Source organism: Cervus canadensis, chromosome X (assembly GCF_019320065.1).
Source record: "Cervus canadensis isolate Bull #8, Minnesota chromosome X, ASM1932006v1, whole genome shotgun sequence".
Taxonomy (NCBI): Eukaryota; Metazoa; Chordata; class Mammalia; order Artiodactyla; family Cervidae; genus Cervus; species Cervus canadensis.
The window spans coordinates 36,866,401-36,890,310 of record NC_057419.1 but is presented as its reverse complement, the minus strand read 5'-3'; the positions used below and the strand labels follow the sequence as shown (position 1 = coordinate 36,890,310).

At 42.1% G+C, this 23,910-nt stretch overlaps 1 protein-coding gene across 1 annotated transcript in view; it reads right to left on the bottom strand.

Annotated features, from left to right (window-relative positions):
- Positions 1 to 23,910, bottom strand: part of HDAC8 (histone deacetylase 8) — a 179,909-nt gene that overhangs the window by 18,316 nt on the left and 137,683 nt on the right. Inside the window, exon 6 of the mRNA XM_043458020.1 lies at positions 12,515 to 12,620. Within this exon, the coding sequence (XP_043313955.1) occupies positions 12,515 to 12,620 (106 nt within the window). The remainder of the gene's footprint in view (positions 1 to 12,514; positions 12,621 to 23,910) is intronic.

The following is a 23,910-nucleotide window of genomic DNA, read 5'->3' as shown; positions in this document are numbered from 1 at the left end:
GAAAGATGAACTCCCCAGGTCGGTAGGTGCCGACCTGGAGATCAGTGCTACTGGAGATCAGTGGAGAAATAACTCCAGAAAGAATGAAGAGATATAGCCAAAGCGGAAACATACCCAGTTGTGGATGGGACTGGTGATGGAAGTAAAGTCTGATGGTGTAAAGAGCAATATTGCATAGGAACCTGGAATGTTAAATCCATGAATCAAGGCAAATTGGAAGTGGTCAAACAGCAGATGGCAAGAGTGAACATCGACATTTTAGGAATCAGCAAATTAAATGGACTGGAATGGGTGAATTTAACTCAGATGACCATTATATCTACTACTGGGCAAGAATCCCTTAGGGAAATGGAGTAGCCCTCATAGTCAACAAAAGAGTCTGAAATACAGTACTTGGGTGCAATTTCAAAAATGACAGAATGATCTCTGTTCGTTTCCAAGGCAAACAATTCAATATCACAGTAATCCAAGCCTATTCCCCAGCCAGTAATGCTGAAGAATCTTAAGTTGAATGGTTCTATGAAGACCTACAAGACCTTCTAGAATTAACACCCAAAAAAGATATCCTTTTCATCATAGGGAACTGGAATGCAAAAGTAGGATGTCAAGAGATACCTGGAGTAACAGGCAAATTTGGCTTTGGAATACAAAATGAAGCAGGTCAGAGGATAAGAGTTTTGCCAAGTGAACACCCTGGTCATAGCAAACACCCTCTTCCAACAACACAAAAGAAGACTCTACATGTGGACATCACCAAATGGTCAATATCGAAGTCAGATTGATTATAATCTTTGCAGCCAAAGATGGAGAAGCTCTCTACAGTCAACAAAAACAAGACTGGGAGCTGACTGTGGCTCAGATCATGAACTCCTTATTGCAAAATTCAGACTTAAATTGAGGAAAGTAGGGAACCACTAGACCATTCAGGTATGACCTAAATCAAATCCCTTATTTTTATACAGTAGACGTGACAAATAGATTCAAGGGATTAGATCTGATAGAGTACCTGAAGAACGATGGACTGAAGTACATGACATTGTTCAGGAAGCAGTGATCAAGACCATCCTCAAGAAAAAGAAAGGCGAAAAGGCAAAATGGTTGTCTGAGTAGGCCTTACAAATAGCTGAGAAAAGAAAAATGCAAAAGACAAAGAAGAAAAGGAAAGGGAAATGGAGTACCCTGAATGCAGAGTACCAAAGCATAGCAAGGAGAGATAAGAAAGCCTTCCTCAGCGATCAATGCAAAGAAATAGAGGAAAACAATAGAGTGGGAAAGACTAGAGATCTCTACAAGAAAATTAGAGATACCAAGGGAACATTTCATGCAAAGATGGGCACAATAAAGAACAGAAACAGTATGGACCTAACAGAAGCAGAAGATATTAAGAAGAGGTGGTAAGAATACACAGAAGAACTATACAAAAAAGATCTTCATGACCCAGATAACCACGATGGTGTGATCACTCACCTAGAGCCAGACATCCTGGAATGTGAAGTCAAGTGGGCCTTAGGAGGCGTCACTACGAACAAGCTAGTGGAGGTGATGGAATTCCAGTTGAGCTATTTCAAATGCTAAAAGATGATGCTGTGGAAGTGCTGCACTCACTATGTCAGCAAATTTGGAAAACTCAGCCGTGGCCACAGGACTGGAAAAGTTCAGTTTTCATTCCAATCCCAAAGAAAGGCAATGCCAAAGAATGCTCAAATTACTGCACAATTGCACTCATCTCACATGCTAGCAAAGTAATCCTCAAAATTCTCCAAGCCAGTCTTCAACAGTATGTGAACCATGAACTTCCAGATGTTCAAGCTGGATTTAGAAAAGGCAGAGGAACCAGAGATCAAATTTCCATCTGTTGGATCATCGAAAAAGCACAATAGTTCCATAAAAAGAGATACTTCTGCTTTATTGACTACACCAAAGCCTTTGACTGTGTGGATCAAAACAAACTGTGGAAAATTCTTCAAGAGATGGGAATACCAGACCACCTGACCTGCCTCCTGAGAAATCTGTATGCATGTCAAGATGCAATAGTTAAAACTGGACATGGAACAACAGACTTGTTCCAAATCAGGAAAGGAGTACATCAAGGCTGTATATTGTCAGCCTGCTTATTTAACTTATATGCAGAGTACATCATGAGAAACGCTGAGCTGGAGGAAGCACAAGCTGGAATCAAGATTGCCGGAAGAAATATCAATAACCTCAGATATGCAGATGACACCACCCTTATAACAGAAAGTGAAGAACTAAAGAGCCTCTTGATGAAATTGAAAGAAGGGATTGAAAAAGGTAGCTTAAAACTCAGCATTCAAAAAACTAAGATCATGACATCCGGTCTCAATACTTCATGGCAAACAGATGGGGAAACAATGGAAAGAGTGAGAGACTTTATTTTTTTGGGCTCCAAAATCATTGCAGATGGTGACTGTAGCCATGAAATTTAAAGACGCTTGCTCCTTGGAAGAAAAGTTATGACAAACCTAGACAGCATATTAAAAAGCAGAGACATTCATTACTTGTCAACAAAGGTTCATCTAGTCAAAGTTATGGTTTTTCCAGTAGTCATGTATGGATGTGAGAGTTGGACTATAAAGAAAACTGAGTGCGAAAGAATTGATGGTTTTGGACTGTGGTGTTGGACAAGACTCTTGAGAGTCCCTTCGATGGCAAGGATATCCAACCAGTCCATCCTAAAGGAAATCAGTCTTGAATATTCACTGGAAGGACTGATGCTGAAACTGAAACTCCAATACTTTTGCCACCTGATGGGAAGAACTGACTCATTGGAAAAGACCCTGATGCCAGGAAAGACTGAAGGCAGGAGGAGAAGGGGATGACAGAGGATGAAATGGTTGGATGGCATCACCGACTCTATGGACATGAGTTTGAGTAAGCTCCGGGAGTTGGTGATGGACAGGGAAGCCTGGCATACTGCAGTCTGTGGGGTCACAAAGAGTCGCACATGACTGAGAGACTGAACTGTTCTGAAATATACATATATTATATATATTTTATATAATATACATATACATTGTATATACATTATATAATATACACATATATATTTGCTAATATATGTAAGATATAGGGGCTTCCCTGATGGTGGTGGTTTAGTCACTAAGTCGTGTTGACTTTTGCAATCCCATGGACTGTAGCCTGCCAGGCTCCTCTGTCCATGGTATTTTCCAGGCAAAAATACTGGGGTGGGTATTTTCTCCTCCTTCTCCAGAGGATCTTCCCGGCCCAGGAATCAAACCCAGGTCTCCTGCATTACAGGCAGATTCTTTACCGACTGAGCTATGAGGGAAGCCCTTCCCTGGTGGTGGTTCAGTGGTAAAGAATCTGCCTGTATAATGCAGGAGATGTGGGTTTGATCCCTGTGTCAGGAGGATCCCTTGGGGAAACAAATGACAACTCACTCCAGTATTCTTGCCTGGGAAATCCTATAGACAGGGGATCCTGGTGAGCTACGGTCCTTGGGGTTGCAAAAGAGTCAGACACAACTTAGCTACTAAACAAAGCAAAACAAAAAGTAATATATATAATATAACATATGAATATATATATATATTTATTTATTTCTAAGAATTAAAAACTAAGAATTCTATTTGTTAGTATTTTATTGAAGGCTTTACATTTATATTCATGAGGGATATTAGTCTGTAGTTTTCATTTTTGTGATGCCATCATTTTCTTTCAGTATCAGGGCAATACTAGTGCTATATGGACTTCCCTAGTGGCTCAGATGGTAAAGAATCTGCCTGCAATGTGGCAGACACAGGTTTGATCTCTGGGTTGGTAAGATCTCCTGGAGAAGGGAATGGCTACTCACTCCAGTATTCTTGCCTGAGGAATTCTATGGACAGAGGAGACTGGCAGGCTACAGTCCATAGTGTCACAGAGTTGGACATGACTTAGTGACTAACACAATTAATCACAACGTATAATATGAGCTTCCCAGGTGGCACTATTGAGAATGAACCCACCTGTTAATGCAGGAGTTGTAAAAGATGTGGGTTCAATATGTGGGCAGGGAAGATCCCCTGGAGGAGGGCATGGTAACCCACTCCAGTATTCTTGCCTAGAGAATCCCATGGACAGAGGAGCCTGGAGGGCTCCTATGGACTGCGAGCCCACAGTTCATAGGGTTGCAGAGTCAGACATGACTGAAGCGACTTAGCACATACACAATATATAACATATCTAATCTAATCTAATCTATATATATAATCAGATTTAATCTAATCTAATCTATAATATACTATATATATTACACCATGAACAAGGGGGATTTATCCCAGGTATACCAAGCTAGTTCAATATTTGATAATCAATCAATGTAACCTACCATGCTAAAAGACTAAAAAGAAAAATTACATATATGCCACTATTAGTGTCAACTGATACAGCAAAAGCATTAAATAAAATTCAACATCCATTCATGACATAAATTCTCATGAAACTAGGAATATAGATGGGTGCTCTCTCAACTTTTAAGGGAAATCTACAAAACCTAGAGCTGACATCATACTTATTGGTAAAAGAGTGACTGTTTTCCCTCTAAGTTCTGGAACAAGGTAAGGATATCTGTTCTCAACACTCTTATCCAACATAATACTCAAAGTCTTAGCCACTGTAATAAGGCAAGAAAAGGAAACAAAAGGCATATAGATCAGAGAGAAAGAAATAAAACTGTCTCTATTTGCAGATGGTGATCTATGTAGAAAATCCTAAGGAGTCTACAAGAAAACACCTAGAAATTATAAATGAGTTCAGAAGGGTGACAGGATATAAGCACAATACACAAAAAATATATTTCTATATACTAGCAACAAATACATGGAAACCAAAATGAAAAACATAATAACTCAATAAAAGAAAAACTTTTATAAAACCTGTTAAGGATATGTATGCTGAAAATGACAAAATGCTGATAAAGGAAATAAGAGACATCTCGATAAATCAAGAAATAAATACATGTTCATGGATTGGAATTCTCTCCAAATTGATATACAGATTTAACACAATTCCTAACAAAATCTCATCAAGGTGTTTTTTTTTAAGATATAGACAAAGTTATTCTAAAGCCTATATGGAAAGGCAAAGAAACTAGTATAGCTAAAACAACTTTGAAAAGAAAGAAAGAGGAATCACTCTACCTGATTTTAAGATTTATTATATAGCTACAGTAATCAAGACAGGAATAGACACATAGATCAATGGCACAGAGGAGAAAACCCCAAAAGAAAGACAGATAGTTGCCTTGGAAAATGAGAATTTTTGAAAGGGTGGTGGTACTAGGGAGCTATCTGAATTTTCTGCCCTTCTACTAGATTGAAGAGATTTTACATCATGATATGCTTTTCAAGACAAAGGGAAGCACCCTAGAATTACTAGAGGTACCTAAGAAAGGAATCAATACTTCAGACATGTAAAATAGCCCATCTCCAGTCCCTTATTTGCAGCTACAGTGACCAGATTTTGTAAACTAAAAATTGGGACATAAGGTCTGATAAAAGATTATTGTCTTTTTCTTAAAAAGCTCCAACATGTATTTCTTTTTTCTGACTATAAAAGCAAGACATGTTCATATAGGAATTTTGAAAAATAACAGAAAAAGAATAAAGAACAAGTAAAAAATTACCCATAATTTCAATTTACCATCAAAGATAACTACTGTTAGAATTTTTGGTGCATTTCCCTCTAGTGTTTTTCTATGCGTATCCATACATTCACTCACACACACATTATGTATATTTACCAAATTGAGACTATATGGTATTAAATCATTTCACACCCTGTTTTTTCACTTAAGATTGTTACCATGAGCAAATTATTCTCTTGTCATCAAATTAGTTTTTTTTTCCAAATTAGCTTTAAAAATTTTTCTTTTTAATTGGCTGCAACAAATTATTCCATGAAGTTATACTGACATTGTATCATATCTCAAATTCAATGTATTGAAAAAGAACACATCAAGTATATGTTTCTGTAAAACTATCCCCTACTCCCAGTGGCTCCCCATCTCAGTTGGTATCAAGGCTGGAAATCTCAGAGTCATCTTTACTGCTTCCTTTCTCTTTGATCCCCTATAAATGATATACCTCCAAATGCTATTGATACTCTCTTCCTAACAGCTCTCAGTCATTCAGGAGGAATAGGATAGGGAGTATCCTACCACCAGTGTTCTGGTCCAGGTCTTTGAAGGCTCACCCTTGAAATACCACCATGATCCATCCAAATATCAATGTATCATGTCATGTCTTAGTTTCAGAACCTAGAATGGCTCCTACTTTATTGTATTGATATGTACAATTTAGTATGAAATTCAAGGAAACCTGCCATCTTCTCCCTGGCCCCCACCTATCCAAGTTTCCCCTGCTTATGAGCACTTCCCTCTTCTATCTATTCAAAACATCCCAACCTTATGAAAGTACTCTCCCTAAAGTTTTACTTCTCGTCTTCTATCTTGCATCAGCCCTAATTATGTCCTGACCTGTCTAAGGGGGTTAGTTTTGGCTCCTCATCTCAACTTCTCAGCTGTTTTTCAGAGGCAGGATTCATGTCTTAAACTTTTCTTATATGTCTCATGACACTAAGCACATGGGGAGTTCCAAAAAATATTCACTGATTGATTTATTTGGGCTTTAATGTGGAGACACATTGATACTTCTTAAAATCAACCTGGTTCAGAACCTCACTTTGGGAGACATTACAAGGTGGGAAGGGGTGATTGGAAAGAGCAGACATGGGATGATGAGTAGACTTGACTGAGCAATAGTGCCAAGGAGAGGGGAAGCACCAGGCCTAGCTTCAAATCCTGATGTCATCACTTACTTGTTATGTGACCGTGGGCATATTATATTACCTCTGCAGGCACCAGTTTCCTACCTTATAAGGTAATAGTGAGAAAAAATGAGATCACATATGTGAAGAATATAGCATGGTGATGCACAGTAGGCTTTCAATAATGGGAGTTCCCACCTCCTGGATTTAGGTAGGTATTTCAATTCTTCAAAAGTAACTTGTCAAGGGTTTTTATGGTTTGTTAAAAGCTTCTGTTGAAATTGCTGGAACTTTGGGGAATAGCCTTCATTTTCATTTTAGAATTTCTAAAATTTTCAGTATGACATATTGACAACTTTTTCTGTTTAACAATGACAATAACAACAACAATAACCAAGGTTTCCAATTCTTACACCATTTAGTGAAGCAAGCGAGGCTCCTAGAAGAGACCATAGTGAGCTGGAGCAGGATAAAGAAAAAGGACAGAGGATGGCAAGGGGAGATAAGGGATGGACATCACAGAGATCCTCACCAGAAGTCATGCAAATTGGCTCATAGTAGGCTCCAAAATCCTGCTCCAAATTCCTTCCAAGAAGCCCTGAAGCAAATGGTCAGTCTGTCTTGGGTCTGGCCCTGCCTTTCAATTTATCCTCATGGCTTCTCAGGGAGCAAGAGAAGGTATGGAGAGAAGCTGAGTTTTCATGGTGTGGAGTCCCACCAGGCAGGAGCACTGCTTCAAGTTGGGGACTCCAGCAGGTCCTGGACATGCCCAGACCTGATGCCCCAATTGCTAGTCCCTAGAAGAACGTCAATCCCAGACATGAGGCTGCCAGAGGAGGTGCTGCTTACACTAAGCACAGTGGTTCTCCTGAGAATATTACCTGTAGATGTGCAAAGGGTCTTGGCTTGGGGCTGTGGAACTGTAAATAGATGGGGACTGGTGATCACAGTACAATTCAGACAGTAAGAATCAGGTGGACTGGCTTCTTCAACCTGTCCTTCTCTTTTACTTCTCTACTCAGCACAAAATAGAGCTGGAAAGATCGGTTATAATATAGTAAGGTGGGGGGGCATGGCTAAGAGGCCTACATCAGGGACAAGAATTTCAAATGCTGCTTATGGATGATTTCCTCCCATTTCCAGAGAGAAATCAGATTTCAGGTGTTTTGGATCAACCACACAGAAGGAGCCAAGTATGTAGTACAAGGTGGAAGGGGTTTACCAGGGGTGACTGGAAAAAGTAGATGACGAGTAGGCTTGATAGGGCAACACTGCAAAGAAAGGAAGGACACTGAAAACGACAAACCTGACTCCAAAGCCTCAATTCAGACAGCCCTGGGTTCAAATGTTTGCTCCACTACCTATTAACACAGTGTGTGGCACAGAGTAGGTGCTTAGTAATTACTTGCTGAATAAATAAAGGTGACCTTGGCCAAATAATTTATACTCTCTGAGCCTCAGTTTCCTCATCTGTAAGATAAATGTTAGCTATTATTCTTATTATTTCTCCTGTGGTGTCTCTCTCAACAGCCACATCAGTTTGCTGGTTCATCTCCCCAACCCTGCACCATAGAGGCTGCCATACTAAGTCTCCTTCATTAAGGGTCAGAAAGGGCAGATGTGCACAAGACCTACTCTTCCCTCTTATGTCCTCCTATCTCCTTCTCGCCTCCTCCTTACTTCCTGGTCCCATTTGTTTCCTTTTCTATCTCTGGCAAATGTAGGGTAGAGTCTGGGAACGCAGAGCAAGTGTAGAAACCACCAGTTACAACTCCAACACATTCTCACATATGCACAACTCACTCTCTCCTGCCCCTCCCCCACCAGGTCCGGCCTGGATGGCAACATGAAGCTTTTGGCCCCCTAGGGACTTTTACTTGACTCAAATGTCATCAGGACCAGGGATTAGAAAACCTCTACCCCTGTTTCCCCATGCAGAGCTAGGCAGGCTCAAGGAGCTAGCTGCCTCTGGGGATTGATCACATCAGCAGTGTTCCAACTCTGGAAGGTTCTCTGTGAGCTAACTCCTCTGGAGTACGTCAACCAGAATGGAAAGGCAAACAAGTTTGAGCACATGAAGATGGTTCAAGGGTGATTTTACAGTAGTGGTCATGATCTAGATTAAATGATCCACTTTCTAACCTATACTTCCTTGTGAACAATCACACAAATCTTCAAGATTCATTGACATGAGAAGAATGATTTGTGGGAACAACACATAGCTTTTCTCTGTATAAACCTAACAGCTTGAATAGACTCTCCATGGTTTTATTTTTGTCTTTTTTTCCTCTCTCAGAAAGTCTAATAGGCAGTAAAGACAGGATAAAGTGAGGTTCAAATTTGCCAGTCATCCTGTAGCATACGGAATTTATCACTATAAGATGAACCTCCTCAGGTTTGCTCTCCAATAGGTTAAAAAATCCCATCTTTTGTGCTTCTAAGGGATGTGGTGAGAAAGAGAGAAAACCCAAGCTCAAAGGCTAAATAAATTCAACCAGATATGCTCCTTCCCATAGAGTGGAATGTAGTCCATCCACTCCCTCATTGCCATCCACTTCCCCAAATAATCTTTGGCTCTGCCCCACCACCTTTGTTTTTAATGCGGGGAGGTGTGGAGGGGGAGAGGGAGAGGCACTGGAAGAAATAGCCAGCCTCACTGAGGTTTTATATTGAAGAACAGATGATAGTCTTTTACGCAGGTTCAGGAAAATCTTTCAGAATGCAGAAAATTCAGCAGCCTTTCCACACTGACCATTGTCATGGCAACGCACTATCTGATGACAGCATGTCACCAGGCTGGAGGGGCATGGTCTTAGTATAGCAGGTTAGCCTGGCCATTTTAAACAACATTTGGACTTCTTTCTAGCCTCATTTCTTGTAGGTTTAACTGCATTTCTTTTTGGTTCTGGATTTATGTGCTCTGCTCATTTGCATGGCTAGAACACAAGACTTTGTCAATATGAAAGGGATGGCTAAATGGAAAAATCTGAAGATTCCTAGTAATCTATAGCCATTCTACTTGCTGTCTGCCCTCCCTGGCTCCTCCCCACCCACTCTTAGCCACTTAGTTTCTTTTCTTCTCCTCATCAGTTCTTTCCTATACACAGTATTACCTCCTCCACAACCCCCCCAACTATGACTCATCAACCAACCCCTGCATTCTCATCTTCCTTTTATTGTTTTTGTATTTTCACATAATTAATGTACAGCATCCTAGAATCTTAGGATTGGATGGAGCCTTAACAATAACTTAGTACAATCACCTTCCTCCAAATGCAGGACTCCATCTACAATATGACAGCCAATTGACTGTCTTGTCTCTATTTGTAGGTCTCCAGCAATAGAGACCTTACTCCTTTCTGGGCAGTCTGTTCCACTTTGGACAGCTGTAATCATTATAAAATTCTTTATCTTGAATGAAAATCTACTTAATCTGCCTTTTAATAATATCTACCCATGGGTCCTAGCTCTGTGCCCTGTGACCACATAGACTCTGTCTATACCCTCTGCTCTGTGACAGCCTCTCAGAGATATGGGACAACATCCCCCTGAGTCTTCTTTTCTCCCAAAACCCAGATCTTCCTCCAACCAGACCTCTTGGAGCCTGGGCTCCAATCCTCTCCCCATCCTGACCTCCTGAAACATATGTTCCTATTTGTCTCAAGATCTTTTAAAGTAAGATCAATACTGCATTAACATCTCTGGAGGCTACTTTGCCATGGTGACTCATACTGACTAAAATCCCTAACTCTTGCAGACAAAATCCTGTGAAGCCATGTCTTCCCATCTTGCTTGTGTCCAGTTGCTTTTGAAGACCCAATTCCTGGTCTATACGTTAATTTCATGGTATTGCAACCAGAATATTGTTTTAACCTGTTGGGATATTTTAAAAAAATCTTGACTTCCATGTAACTTGTATATCCTCTAAAATTTTCTGTTATTATTATTTTTTAACCAATTCTCAAACTAATCTTTTATCTCATTTTTTAAATGAGTATTTTTTAAAAAATGTATTCTTCTTTTGGGTTTCTTATCTTTCCTAATTCTCTTCCCTTTGAATTTCCATTTCCTCAATAGCATGATGTCAGCACTCTCTGGAGATATGTGTCTGGGTACATGTGCATGAGGGCATAAAGATATCTGCACATATGTAGGTGTGAGCAAGTGGCTGCAGAGCCTTGTTTAGTTTCTGTTTCTATTGTTTTGTCTCTGCTCTACCAGGATTTAGAGTCTGGATGAGGGGAAAATGGCAAGGTGAAAGGAAAGGGGGTATGAGAATTTGGTCCAGGATCTGAGAGGGATGGGAGGAAACAAGGGTGGGAGCATGTGTTAATCAAGTCTGCAGTGTAGTAAGAAAGGCTAGAGAAAGGCCAGGAAAAGAAAGATTTTATTTATTTATTTTTTTTTTGTTTTTTGTTTTTTTTTGAAAAGAAAGATTTTAAAGGCCTTAAAGGTTCAAGGAGGGAGGAGGATTTGGTTAGGAAGTGAAGACTTTGAAGTTGGTAGCCATTGAGAGACCAGAGGGAGGTGCCTTGAAACTATAGGGTCAGGGAAAGGCTGAGGGCTATAGGATACCTGAGAGAGCTGATAAGCACTGCTGTGAGCACAGCCTTATGAGTTTATGACTCATGAGCTTAGAAATCTTTCTCCCATCAAAGAAGCCTGGGATGTGGAGTCAGTGACTATGGACTAGGCTGTTGTCACAGACTGGGCTGTACTAGATGACAGGGCCTTAATATCACTTTCGGCAAAGATCCCCAGGACAACGTGTTCCCTCAGACTAACTCTGACACAGAACGGGCTTCTCTTTTGTGCTGGATTTTATTCCAATGAGGGAATCAAAGTTAGGAGAACTGGTGCTAACTTGGTTGTTAGTTGAATAAAACACAGGAATTTCACTCTCCATTATGGGCAATGTGATACCTTTGGCCTTCTAACTCTGCAAATAATTAGGACCCCCCAAAATATGCACACGTACACACAAATTCAATTAAATAGGAATGTGGGTACCAAAACAACTTAAAAAAAATTGTAGATGAAGTGAGTTTAGTTGTGAAACAGCAGTTGGGGTTGGGAGGGGGGTTTCTACAGTATCCCCAAACAGCTAGTGGACAGTGTGATCAAGTGAGCAATAACCTGATGACTGCCATTTTCCCTCTGTCCAGAGGCCAGAATAATTGGAGGCCAACCTTAGGGAAAGGAAGAATAGGGAAGCAGCCAAATCTCCAGTGCTCTAAGTGAGACTGGGGAACCCACTCCCATGACTTCAAAATCTTTGACTACTCACTGTGGGCTCACAGTCACTCAAAGCTCTATTGGACCAATGAACCACATTGGAACAGAATGCCTGCAAGCCCTCCTGCCGCCATGTCCAATCCCAAGTCTGAATTGACTTGACCTTCTCTTATCTTAGAGAGGGTTTTACTGTTGCCCTTTTCAAAGAGAGTTCCAGGGCACACTTTAGAACTGGCTTTCTACTGGAGGTGCTTAAAGCTGAAACTTTTGTCTCCCTGAAGGTGACATTAGTTGGCCAAATGACAATCCCAACCAGAGTGACCAATGCAGAATTCCAACTACAAGCTCTTAGGCCAAGAAGAGGTTTCCCTTTTGAGTCAGAGTAAAGTCTAGCCACCAAATGACAAATGGTATTTGGGGAAGCCCCCACTGATGGGTCACCACAAGCTGGGTGGAATGAGGAGAGCTGGATTTGAAGGGTGGTGCTCACCTTTGATGTAGTTGAGGATTTGCTGGACTCGGTGGGGCTCATTGCGGTCTGGCCGGCAGCTTGGCGTGATTTCCAGCACATAATCAGGACCATATGCTGTGAAAAACTGTAAGGAGAAGGGAAAGGCCAAAAAACAAACTAAACCACAGAAAACCTCCAAACCAAACCACAGACAATCAGAACAACAATAACAACCCACTGCTACCGGCAAGGCAAGGAAGGCCCAGATGGACAGGGCAGGAGGGTGCAGCAGGAAACTGGTCCCCTTGTTCAAACCTCCTGTGACAGTCCACTGCAAAATTCTTTCTTTGGCTTGGTATTCAAGGTCCTCTCTGCTCACATCTCAACTTTTCTCTCCAGCCTCAGCTCATTCATTCCTTCTTCTCTAGCCACACTGGCCGGCTCTGGGCTCTCCCAAATGAGACCATGCTTGGTCCCTCACTCCCTTGAGGATCTTTGCCATTGTTTTTTCCTGGGGCCTGCAAAATCCCTCCCCCATCCCTTGCTGCCTGTGAAAAACCTCTCCAACCTTCCAGGCACAGCTCAAATGTCACCTCCTTCACAAAGCTGTCCCTCATTCTACACAAGCCCCAGAGCATTCTGTTGGTACATCTCTTATGGCCCTTGTCCAACAAATAGACAGTGCTTGCCTGCATATTACATACAGGTCACTGTGCCGGCTGCTGTAGGGGCTGTGAAGATGGACAAGCCCTCCTTTGGGGTCCTCTAGGTGCTCTTCAGTGTGTAGAGATTTTTCAACAGTGACCTGATCTCCCTATACTGGATTATCAGCTCCTTAAATGCTGGCAGCACCTGTCTTAGTCACCTCCTTGGCCCTCACAGATCAAGGCCTGTTAGTTTTGGTTGCCTTGAATTCCCTGCAACAGGAATGTCAAATGAGCCTAGTTTTTCTATTTTTTCTGTAGTAGGGTTTGTTTTTAAATTCAGGGAATCAAAATAAAGGTTTTTGGTTTCTATTTCTAGCTCACTAGATGATTCCTTGTGACCTTTGGTAAGTCACAATATCTGATTCAGCTTCTCTATTAGGGACCGCTTGGGGAAAAACACTCCATGACAAAGGGAATCATTCAATTGGGAGAAGCTTTTGAATGGGAAATATGCAAAGCTACTATTTCTGTTTAGTTTTTAACAGAAATAGTATTTGTACACACTTTCTGGAGAGAGAGCATATGGTCCTTAACATTATGTGCTTTCAATAGTGATATTGTTAGGCAGTAAGTAAGCCAGGGAAATTTAAATTCCCTGGAAAAAAATGGTACAGAGGGCATGAAAACAAGGGATCTTGGCATGTGTCATGAATTTGATGTCATTCAAACAGCCTTTTAAAAATAATCCAAGGTGACTGCCATTGCCATCAAATTATCCTTGTTAAGAGTCTGGATGTATATCTGGCACCATGGGAGAGGTTGTGGAATAATCTCTAGGGATCCTAACACATCTTTGTGGAATCTATGGGAGTAATTTGATGGGAAGATGACTTGCACATCTATGACAGAAGACTCCTCATATCTAATTAAAAGAAAAATGACCAAGACTGTGCCAATGCTTATAATGCTTTTTCTTTTATTGGACTGACCTAAAAAGGAGAGGAGTCTAGTCCCTTTCTTCTGGAGTTATTACTCGCTGATGTCTGAAGTCCCAAGTTCTGGAGATAGAAGATGCCTTGTGTAGAGATCGTCTTTACAGAAACTAACTCCCCCATTCTGATCAAAGAAACCTGAGAGGTTTGTATTTTTAGCCAAGGAGGGCCCCTTAGTCCAAGCCCGAGAACCTCATGGGCTTGGCTCTTGAAGAGAAGGCTTCAAACAGGTGTAGCCCTCTCTCCTTAAGTGGCCTCTCCTATTCCAGAGGCTGTCAAGTAGTACATTCATTTCATGGGCAAGGAAAGATGGGTTTAGAGTGAGCAATAGAAGAAAGGCAGCTCCAATGAAGAAGTCACTCTGAGACACCCAAACTCCTGGCATCAAATGCTATAAAAATCAGAGGCAAGGGGCCTCGCTGAGGTCTAGGAGGAGGGAATGTTCTGCCTCCATCTACGAAGATAACACTGCTGATCCTCTGTCAGTAAGGCATGTCGTGAGCTATCTGTTTTGCACTGAGTGTCTGGAACAACATGTCCTCATTGTGAGGACCTGCTGCATGCTCAGGCCGCTCTCCAGCTTTAGCCTCTTCTTGGGCTGAGAGCACATGGTAGCAAGACGGTCAGCTGGGGCCAGAGCTGACTGCCACGTGATGGAGCTCAGCTTGACTGGGATTGAGGCTCTTGTCCTGGCTGTCTGAGCATCTGGCTTTAATGAACCCATAAATAACCCATTCTTTGCTGAAGAAGTCTGGCTGCAGGTAAGCCTGGGTTCCTAAACATCTCCCCACCTTTGCCAATCAAATATTATTCCTTGGTACTACTTATTACACTATTCTTAGGCTAGGGAACACAGATGATATAAGAAAGTCCCTCTTTTGTGATCCAGTTCCACATCGCAGCCTTGAGCAGCTCTGCTTGGAGCTGAGGGAAGAGACAGGCACGAGGAAGGCAGAGGCTGTATCTAAGGCAAAGGTGGTGCCCTCTTTCCCTCTCTGGCTCTCTCATGGTATTTCTGTTTCTGTGTTATATTATGTTTTTAGTTTTGCACTCGTTAACTCTTTTCTATGGGACCATGAACTCTGCAAAGGCAGAAACATGTCACATTCTCTTTGTAGAGCCTATAGAGTTGAACTCAAGGTTCTCCTTCAACCTTTACTTTAAAATTATGCTGAATTACGTTAATTCACAAAAGGTTTAGCTGGCTGTTCACTTAATTCTGTGGAATAATGCAAAGAGCCAATTTATGGCATGAACAGTTTTCTCAGCTCTTGAGGCAGCATGATGAGGCGGCAAGAGCCCTGGCCATAGAGTCAGGCAGAGCTGGATTTTTCATACTTGGATTGAGCTGTGTGCCTCAGGCAAGCTTCTTTTCTCATTGCTACCAGAAGAATGATAAGTGCTGACCCAACCGGGTTGTTAGGAATCACAGAGATAATATACATTAAAGGGCCGACCACAGAGGCCAGCCCAGCACATGGTAGGATGTCAGTACATGTGAATTCTCTTCTCTTGGGGCAAGAAGGCATTGCCTAACTGGTGCCTCACCAGGACCCCAGGGGATGTTGGCCCAAGCACTGGGACCTTCCCCACCCCCAGACGCAGAAAGAAGAGCCTGTTCTTCCTGCCAGACAAAAGCCCAGAAGTCCCAGTGGCTTCCCACTTACTTAAACCATGGGTTCCGCCAAGGGCCAGTAGAGAAACTGACTTCTTTCACAGTTTCCTGCCTTCTGCTCCCGCCACTTGTTACTGGCGAGGTGGAAAGGAAATCTGATCACACAAGGCAAAGATGTTGGGATGGAGGGATTTGGCCTGCACTAGAAATAGTTCAAGGCCCCACCCTGAAACTGCCCTCCAGTGTTGAAGAGAAAAGGAAATGGGCAAGTGGCAATGCCATTCCCAGACAGGTGGGGTAGGGCATGAAAGAGGCCAGCCGGCCAGCAAGTGCAAATGCAGGCTTTGATCTCAGCAAAGGAAGGAGGGAGGTGCTAACCTTCTCCCACTCCTTCCCCCTTTCCCTCAGTGCTCCTTTTGCTTTCTGGGTTTCATTTATGCATGTTTGAGGGGAATATGGTAGTGGGAAGGAGACAAATGGAAAGGATGAGGTGGGGCTGAAGGATGGGAGTGGAAGGGAATGGTACTGAGGGAAGTCAGTTTCTTCTTGACCCAAGAGTCAATGAATAAAAAAAAAGGAAATAGTTTAGTCTTGTTCAGTTCAGCCCAGCTCAAAGTGCCTTTCTTGCTCACTCCCCTCCAGCTCTTGCTTATACAATGCAAATAACATTCACTTAGATACCTGGTCAAGAAGATATTCAGAAGAAGCCTTAAGGTTGTTGTTATTCCTTCATAATCCTATGTGGTCACAGGAAACCAAACCACAAACCTGGAACAGTCAGTCCTTTTATCCTTCCTTCAACATTTATTACATATCTACTATGTGCCTCACTAGGTTAGTCACTGGGGTGTAAAGATAGTAAGATATGTTTAGTAGGAGGGGGTATTATAGAACAGTGTGATGAGAGGTATAACAATAATACTAAAGATATAAGTAATAATAGTTAATATTTTTGTCTTTTAAAAAATTGAAGTATATAGTTGATTTACAATGTTGATTTACTATATAAATATTTCAGATTCTTTTCCCCTATAGATTATTATAAGATATTGAGTATAGTTTCTTGTTCTATACAGTAGATCCTTGTTGGTTATCTATTTTATATATAGTAGTGTGTATATGTTAATCCCATCAGTAACAGTTAATATTGGTTAAAGGCTTCTTATGTGTCAGGCACTTAAAAGTGTCTCCACACTTTTTATGTACTGACAATTCTCAAACTTACTCATATGCAGGTTCTAGAATTACTTCCATTTTAGGATGAGGATCTCAAGCACAGAATTGTCAGATAATTTGAAGAGGTCACACAGCTACCATGTGCAGTGTGAGATTTGAATCCAGGTCATTCTGGAGATCAGCACTACCCATGTGTTAGTCACTCAGTCATGTCCAACTCTTTGCAACCCCATAGACTGAAACTCACCAGGCTCCTTTGTTCATGGAATTCTCCAGGCAAGAATACTGAAGTGGGTAGCCATTCCCTTCTCCAGGGGGTCTTCTGACCCAGGGATTGAAGCTGGGTTCCTTGCATTGCAGGCAGATTCTTTACCATTTGAGCTACCAGGGAAGCCCTTCTAAACTACTCCAGAGGAAGTGACTGTGTCAGGGAATCTGTAAAAGGGGCCTGGTGGGTGGGAGGGAGGCATTTCCAAGAGAGCCTGGGCAAGGGTAGGGAGTGTGGAATGGAATAGCACATTATAGGCACTGAAATTAATATGATGGGGCTTGAGAGTAGGGTATAAGGACAATGAGGACACGAGACTGGGGAGGCAGGATGAGTTTTATGGTAGATACTGCCTGCTCCCCACCCTAAGGCATTTGGTCTGATCCCAGACTAGAAGGTCCACAAGGGCAGAACACTGTTTTGCTTTCACTGTCATACCAGTTCCCCAAACAGTGCTTATCCCTAGGAGGTGGCAAATAATTATTTGTGGCATAAGTGAATGGAAACTGGAGGGAGCTTGGAAATGAGGGGAGGAACAGATAAGCTGTGCACTTTACTCAATAGCTACAGTGTAGAGAATGGAATGGAATTTGAGGGGAGGAATGCAAGTAGGGAGACCAGTGAGAAGGTTGGTGCTAGAGCCAAGATGAGTGGTAACAGGGCCTGAGCCAGAACAGTTGTGGGAAAACAGAGAGATTGAAAAACTCTTTATGTTATCTTTTATAACATAAATAGGACTAAACAATGAGTTGGATATGTGAAGTAAGGAAAAAGAGAAAGTCAAGGATTTCCCACTGTGTAGGAAGTATAGTAATGGGTTAAGGAATACAGGCAGAGGACAAGGGTTCATGGTGGGGTGTATAGGTGTGGGGGGGGCTCACTGGGGAGCACGATGAGGGTCAGAATAATGATGATTTAGTGTCTGGAATTTAGGTAAGAGGTTAGGCCTAAGATATAGGATATGTGTGTAGATTTGGGAGTTATCAATGACATAAAGGAATTGGATGAGAACTGCCAAGGAATTGTCTTGGCCGAAAGGGGAGGCTTACTACAGAATAAGAGAAGAGAGGCAAGGAAAGAATCATGGGGAACAGCTAACACTTCAGAAGTGGACAGGGAGAGGAAACAGTTCTGGTGACAATTTGAGATGTTGTGGATAGGTGAATAAAAGGAGGGTGGTCTTCTGATTTGTTTATGGGAAGGAGATCTTCACTGCAGCAGTCAGTGGGTATGGACAAGGCCTGACTGGATGGGGCTGAAGAGTTGGTGGGAAGAACTGGAGATAACAATGATGGGTAATAATACAGACATTCTCATTTTTTAGGAGTTTGGTACAGGGGTGGGACTGGAGGTGGGAGGTATTTTAAGATGGGAGGGTCTTAAGTATATTTGTAGGCTGAGGGGCAGCACCCATATGATGGGAGTCAGAGACAGCCTGACAGGGATTTTGAGTTATTTATATCCATCTTTCCAGCTCCTTAGTCAGAGTGCCACAAGGGAAGAGTACTGTTGTATTCATATTTATATTACCTACAGCTCTTAGCATAGGGCCTGGAAAATAATTGGAACTCAATTCCTGTTTGTTGAAGGAATGAAATAAAATGTGTTTAGGATTCTGAAGACATTCAAATACAGTAGGGAGAATCAGAGTCTTGAAGGATGGGGTGATTGCAAATAGGCAGGGATGGGATGGGGTGGAGGGTAGTTAGCGGAAGTAGGACAAGTCTGGGGAGTTCGCTAAAGTTGTAGAAGGAGAGAGAGCATGGGAAGCCTTCAGCCCGAGGTTGAGAGACAGGACTTGATGTGACAGGTATATCGGGACTGGAGCTGTGCCTTAGGATACCCAGGAGTAGTATGTGGAGGGGTGGGTGACCAGTGTGGAGGTCACTGCCATAGTTCAAGGGGGAGATAGCAAGGGTTTGAGAAAGAGTGATTGCTGTGGGGACATGGAGGATAGAAGAGAGACATTGTGAAGGTAGACTTCTGAGGACTTTGGCAATTGACTGGTTGTGGAGGAAAGAGCAGGGGAGAAGTCAAAGTTGACTCCTAGATTTTCAGTCTGGGCAAGTGGGAGAATCCGTATCCCTGACAGATCTGGGATAAAGTGGCAGGCAGAGCTAGTCTGGCTCAGGGAAGTGGATGGGCTTGGGTTTCGTGGGCTTGAGATGACAGTAGGATATATGGGTCACTATGTCTAGCAGGCAGCTGGAGATGTGATGATGGTGTGTGGAAGTGAGGTCATGGCTAAGCACTAAGGCAGTAAGGGGATAAAAAGAGCTAGTGACTAGGCAGAAAAAGAGTAACCAGAGAAGAAGAAAGAGAATGGTAAGGTAAAGTCTCTTAGAGCCTTAGGGATGAATTTCAGCACGAGGAAGATGCCTAAAGGAATACATTTGCCATGCCAGCAATAGACTCTTATGGCTAAACTAGTATTCATCTCTCCTAGTCAATATAAAAAAGCCAGCCCCCTTTTTATAATACTACAAAAAGGCTCTCAAAATTTTTATTGCTAACTCAAGGTTTACCTTTTCCTATAAATTAGGCTTGATCCTATCAGGGTAAGCCCACGGTTGATGCCAATCTCTCTTTATAGAGAGAAGCCTCACTGAGGCTTTGCTCTTTCATCAGCTGGGGAATTTGTGCTGGTGATTGTGATGTTGGCCCTGACCAGAAAGAGCATTTCTTATCTTTACTCACCCTGGGAAAAGAACTCATCACAACCAGAATGATAGAGCATCATCACTTTGAACTGTAACATGGTCTTTTAAGATGCTTCTCAACTTTTCCTATGTCACCAATTACTCCATCAAAGAACCTGGCCCCAACCATGATGGAAACAAAAAAGCTCTCTTTTCCCCAGAAAAACGTTTCTGTTTACAGGAAATTCAGTTATTATATATATCATTTATGGTACATTTTAAGAACACAAAATTGCAGTGGTATTATTGGGAGTAAATTTTATTGCCATGGCTTTACAACACAAACAAACAAAAATAATAACCCCATTAGTTGTTGGACTGAACTGGCAGGAAGCAGCATGTCAAAGGCAATTGCTTGTAGGCAGGGGAATGGGGAATTAGGAGTGTACAGAGCATAACTGAGGGGTCAGGGAGATGTGTGCTCCTGGAGACAAGATATGATATGTCGAGTCTACATGAGGATGGAAAACCAGTGCCCCATCTAGACTACATCGGGATCCCACCCGTGGAGCTCATCTCACAGCTTGAACAAGGTCTCTACTTAAGAACTGCTTCATGGTGAGGCTCATACACCAGTACCAAGAACTGTTTGAATGAATAAGTGAATGAATGAGTAAGGCATTGAAATAGTTACATTATCAAGAAGTTTTAATGGCATTTTAACTATTGGTATAAAAAATTTTATTAAGCAAAATAATCAGGTAAACCTGGGAACTGTTAGCTTATGTGAGCACTGATTATATTTAAACAAAGAATATGCCAAGTATTAAATAGTATTATTCCATTAGCTAAAGTACTTAGAGAGGCTTCATGAACATACACACATATATAGCCCTTTAGTGTATTCATTAACATTCCTATGTTAGTCAACCCACAGGAGGGTGTGTGTGTGTGTGCACACGTGCACACATGTTCTATTAGGTGCTGAGAATTATTCTAGGTACTTGGAGGGGAGGTTGAGTATAAAAAAAGAATAAGGCCTGGTGACTGCTCTCAAGGAGATGAAAATCTAAATAGAGAGAGAAAGATAATTACAGGGAGGGCAGAGGAATAAATCCAAGCTTAACTGTGTGGTATTGGCTAGAGTACAGTAAAATGTCCTCACACGTGTGGGGCGCTGGACAACTGAGATGACTTATCCAAGATCACAGTGTTAAAGTAATAGATGTGAACTTGAACCCATGGCTTCAGACTTTGAGTCCAGTGGGTTTTCCATTACACCATGAAGCAAAAAGCACAGTAGCTAAAGAATGATTTCCAGAATCATAGGGGACAAGCCCTAAATCTCTTCTCCACCATTTACTAGCTGTGTGACCTTAGGCAAGTTACTTAATTGCTCTGTTCCCTGGTTTTCTTTGTAAAATGGGGATAACAGAATGTACCTGAGAGTTGTTGTGACAGTAAGTTAGTCCATGTAAAGCACATAGAACTGACTTGTTGGAAAAGACCCTGATGCTGGGAAAGATTGAAGGCAGGAGGAGAAAGGGACGACAGAGGATGAGATGGTTGGATGGCATCACCGACTCTATGGACATGAGTTTGAGCAAGCTGCGGGAGTTGGTGATGGACAGGGAAGGCTGGCATGCTGCAGTCCATGGGGTCACAAAGAGTCGGACACGGCTGAGCGACTGAACTGAACTGAAAGCACATAGAATAGTGCCTGGAGCAGAGTAGGTGCTCAGTAAATGTTTATTGTCATTAAATGCTAGATATTACTATTTACTGTGCTTTACCAACTGTACAAAGAAACAGGAATTCTACATATAATGGACAGTAGCAAAACTGAATTTCTTTACTAATGTCCATTCAGACTGAATGAAGGTGAGCTTGTGAAGACCTTACCCTGTAGTCCAAAACTCTGAAGCTAGAAAGAGGGCAGAGAGATCAAGAAGAGGATCCAAATGAATGAGACTAAGAAAAATAGAAGAGATGAGAAGAGAATGAGAACTTGGAAGTGGTAGGAAACGGCAAGAGGACGGAAGTGATAGAAAGGAGAGGAGATAAAAATGTGTGTGTGGGCTAAATTGTCAAGGAAGGGAAAGAGGTACAGAAGAGGTGGCAGAGGAGACAAAGGCAGGGTGGCTGCCACTTCACTAGGGGATCTCCCTGCAGGCCAAGGAAACTTCAGGGTGTGGTTTCAAGGGGTTTGGGGGAAGGGCCCCGGGCCAAGACTAATACCTTTCCCATATTACGGTTGATCCTCAAATTTCCACTATTAGAGAGAATTCCTCCTTCATAAATATATGCAGGGCCAACTCTGGTTATACCATATGTCTCTGTTAATCAAATGAATATTTTGGAAACAAGCCTACACATGAAGCTTTTTTACATCAATTTTTCTTTCAGCCAAGGGTGGGATGGAAGAAGGGAGAGTATAGGGATATTGATTTACCTGGCTTACTGTCGGACAAGTACTAAGATGACCGTAAGGAAATGGATTCTACTGGAGGATTGTAAATGCTGCCTTGGCTCCATCTTTACCCTACTCCAAGCAACTGCCCTCTCTGTTTCTTCACTGCTAAACTTCTTAAGATTTTTTTTTTCTTCACCATCTTGACCTCTTCATTTCTCAGACACTTCAATGCACTTCTTCCCCACACCTCCATTGAACAGTTTTCTAGAAGGATGGCAAAGAGATTTTAGCTTGTTGGCAACTCTGACTGATTGACAGTATCTGCTTGGGGTACTGTGTTGAGAAAGATTCTGAGGCTGTATCTAGGTTCAGCAGGAAAATGTGCTGAAACCAATTTGTCATATAATCCATGGGAATACCTGGTAGGCAGCTTGGGGGCTGGAGGGATGTAGTCTTATGTATCCAATATTTGTTAGTCCTACCTTAGGACACTTAGGGGCTTCTTAGGGGTGCCCCTGGACACTTAGGGGCTTCACAGGTGGCACTAGTGGTAAAGAACCTGCCTGCCAGTGGAGGAGACTGAGACTCAGGTTCAGTCCCTGGGTTTGGAAGATCCCTTGGAGGAGGGCATGGCAACCCACTCCAGTATTCTTGCCTGGGAAATCCTGTGGACAGGGGAGCCTGATGGGCTACAGTTCATAGGGTTGCAAAGAGGTGGAAGTGACTGAAGTGACTTAGCACACATGCCTTATGACACTAAGTTGTTTAGTTGCTCAGTTGTATCCCACCCTTTGTGACCCTCCGGACTGTAGCCTGCCAGACCCCTCTATCTATGGGATTTCCCAGACAAGAAAACTGGTGTGGGTTGCCATGCCCTTCTCCAGGGAATCTTCCCGACCCAGGGATCAAACCCATGTCTCTTAGTTTCCTCCAATGCAGGCAGATTCCCTACCATTGAGCCATCAGAGAAGCCCCTGACTAAGAGTCATCCCCTAATTACCTAACCTAATGTCTTGTTTTCAGTGATCACTCACTTTATTTGCTCTCTCTCCAGCACCTGTCATCAACCACTGTCTCATCTATGGTGGTATCTTCTCTCTCATCACGACTCTTCTCTTTGTTGCTTGTCAGTCTCCTTCCCTGGATTGTCTTCCTTCACCCGTCTCTTAAATGTAGGTGTCCTCATGTTGTACTCTCAGCTCATTTCTCCCTCTCTGCAAGAATTTACACTCTCTGCTGTGGTTTTAATCACTTTTGTGCAGAGATCCTACATTTCCAGGTTCATCCATTGATGAGTTTATAATTGTCTGTTGGACATTTCTACCTGAAAAACTTGAATTCTTGGTTCTGGATGCTTACTGTGTTCCAAGTTGAGCTAATTCAGTATGTCCTTCCAAAGAGAATGTTCATTTTGTCTTTTTCTTCACTTAACATCATAGGTGAGACCTATTATACAATAAGCTCCTCAGCACAGATGTGAAGTTATGACCCTAAATGGGTCAGTATGCTTATGTTTTGTTAGATGCGCTGGATTCTGTGCTTTCAAAATACCCAAAATGATATGGGATAAGGAGATAGAGATTAGGGAATCTCTATTTCTGGGAGATATTCCCAATGTTTGATGAACAATGATTTTTCTTCTTTGCCATTTGTCAGATGAAGAAAATCATATCTTGCCAGCTGTA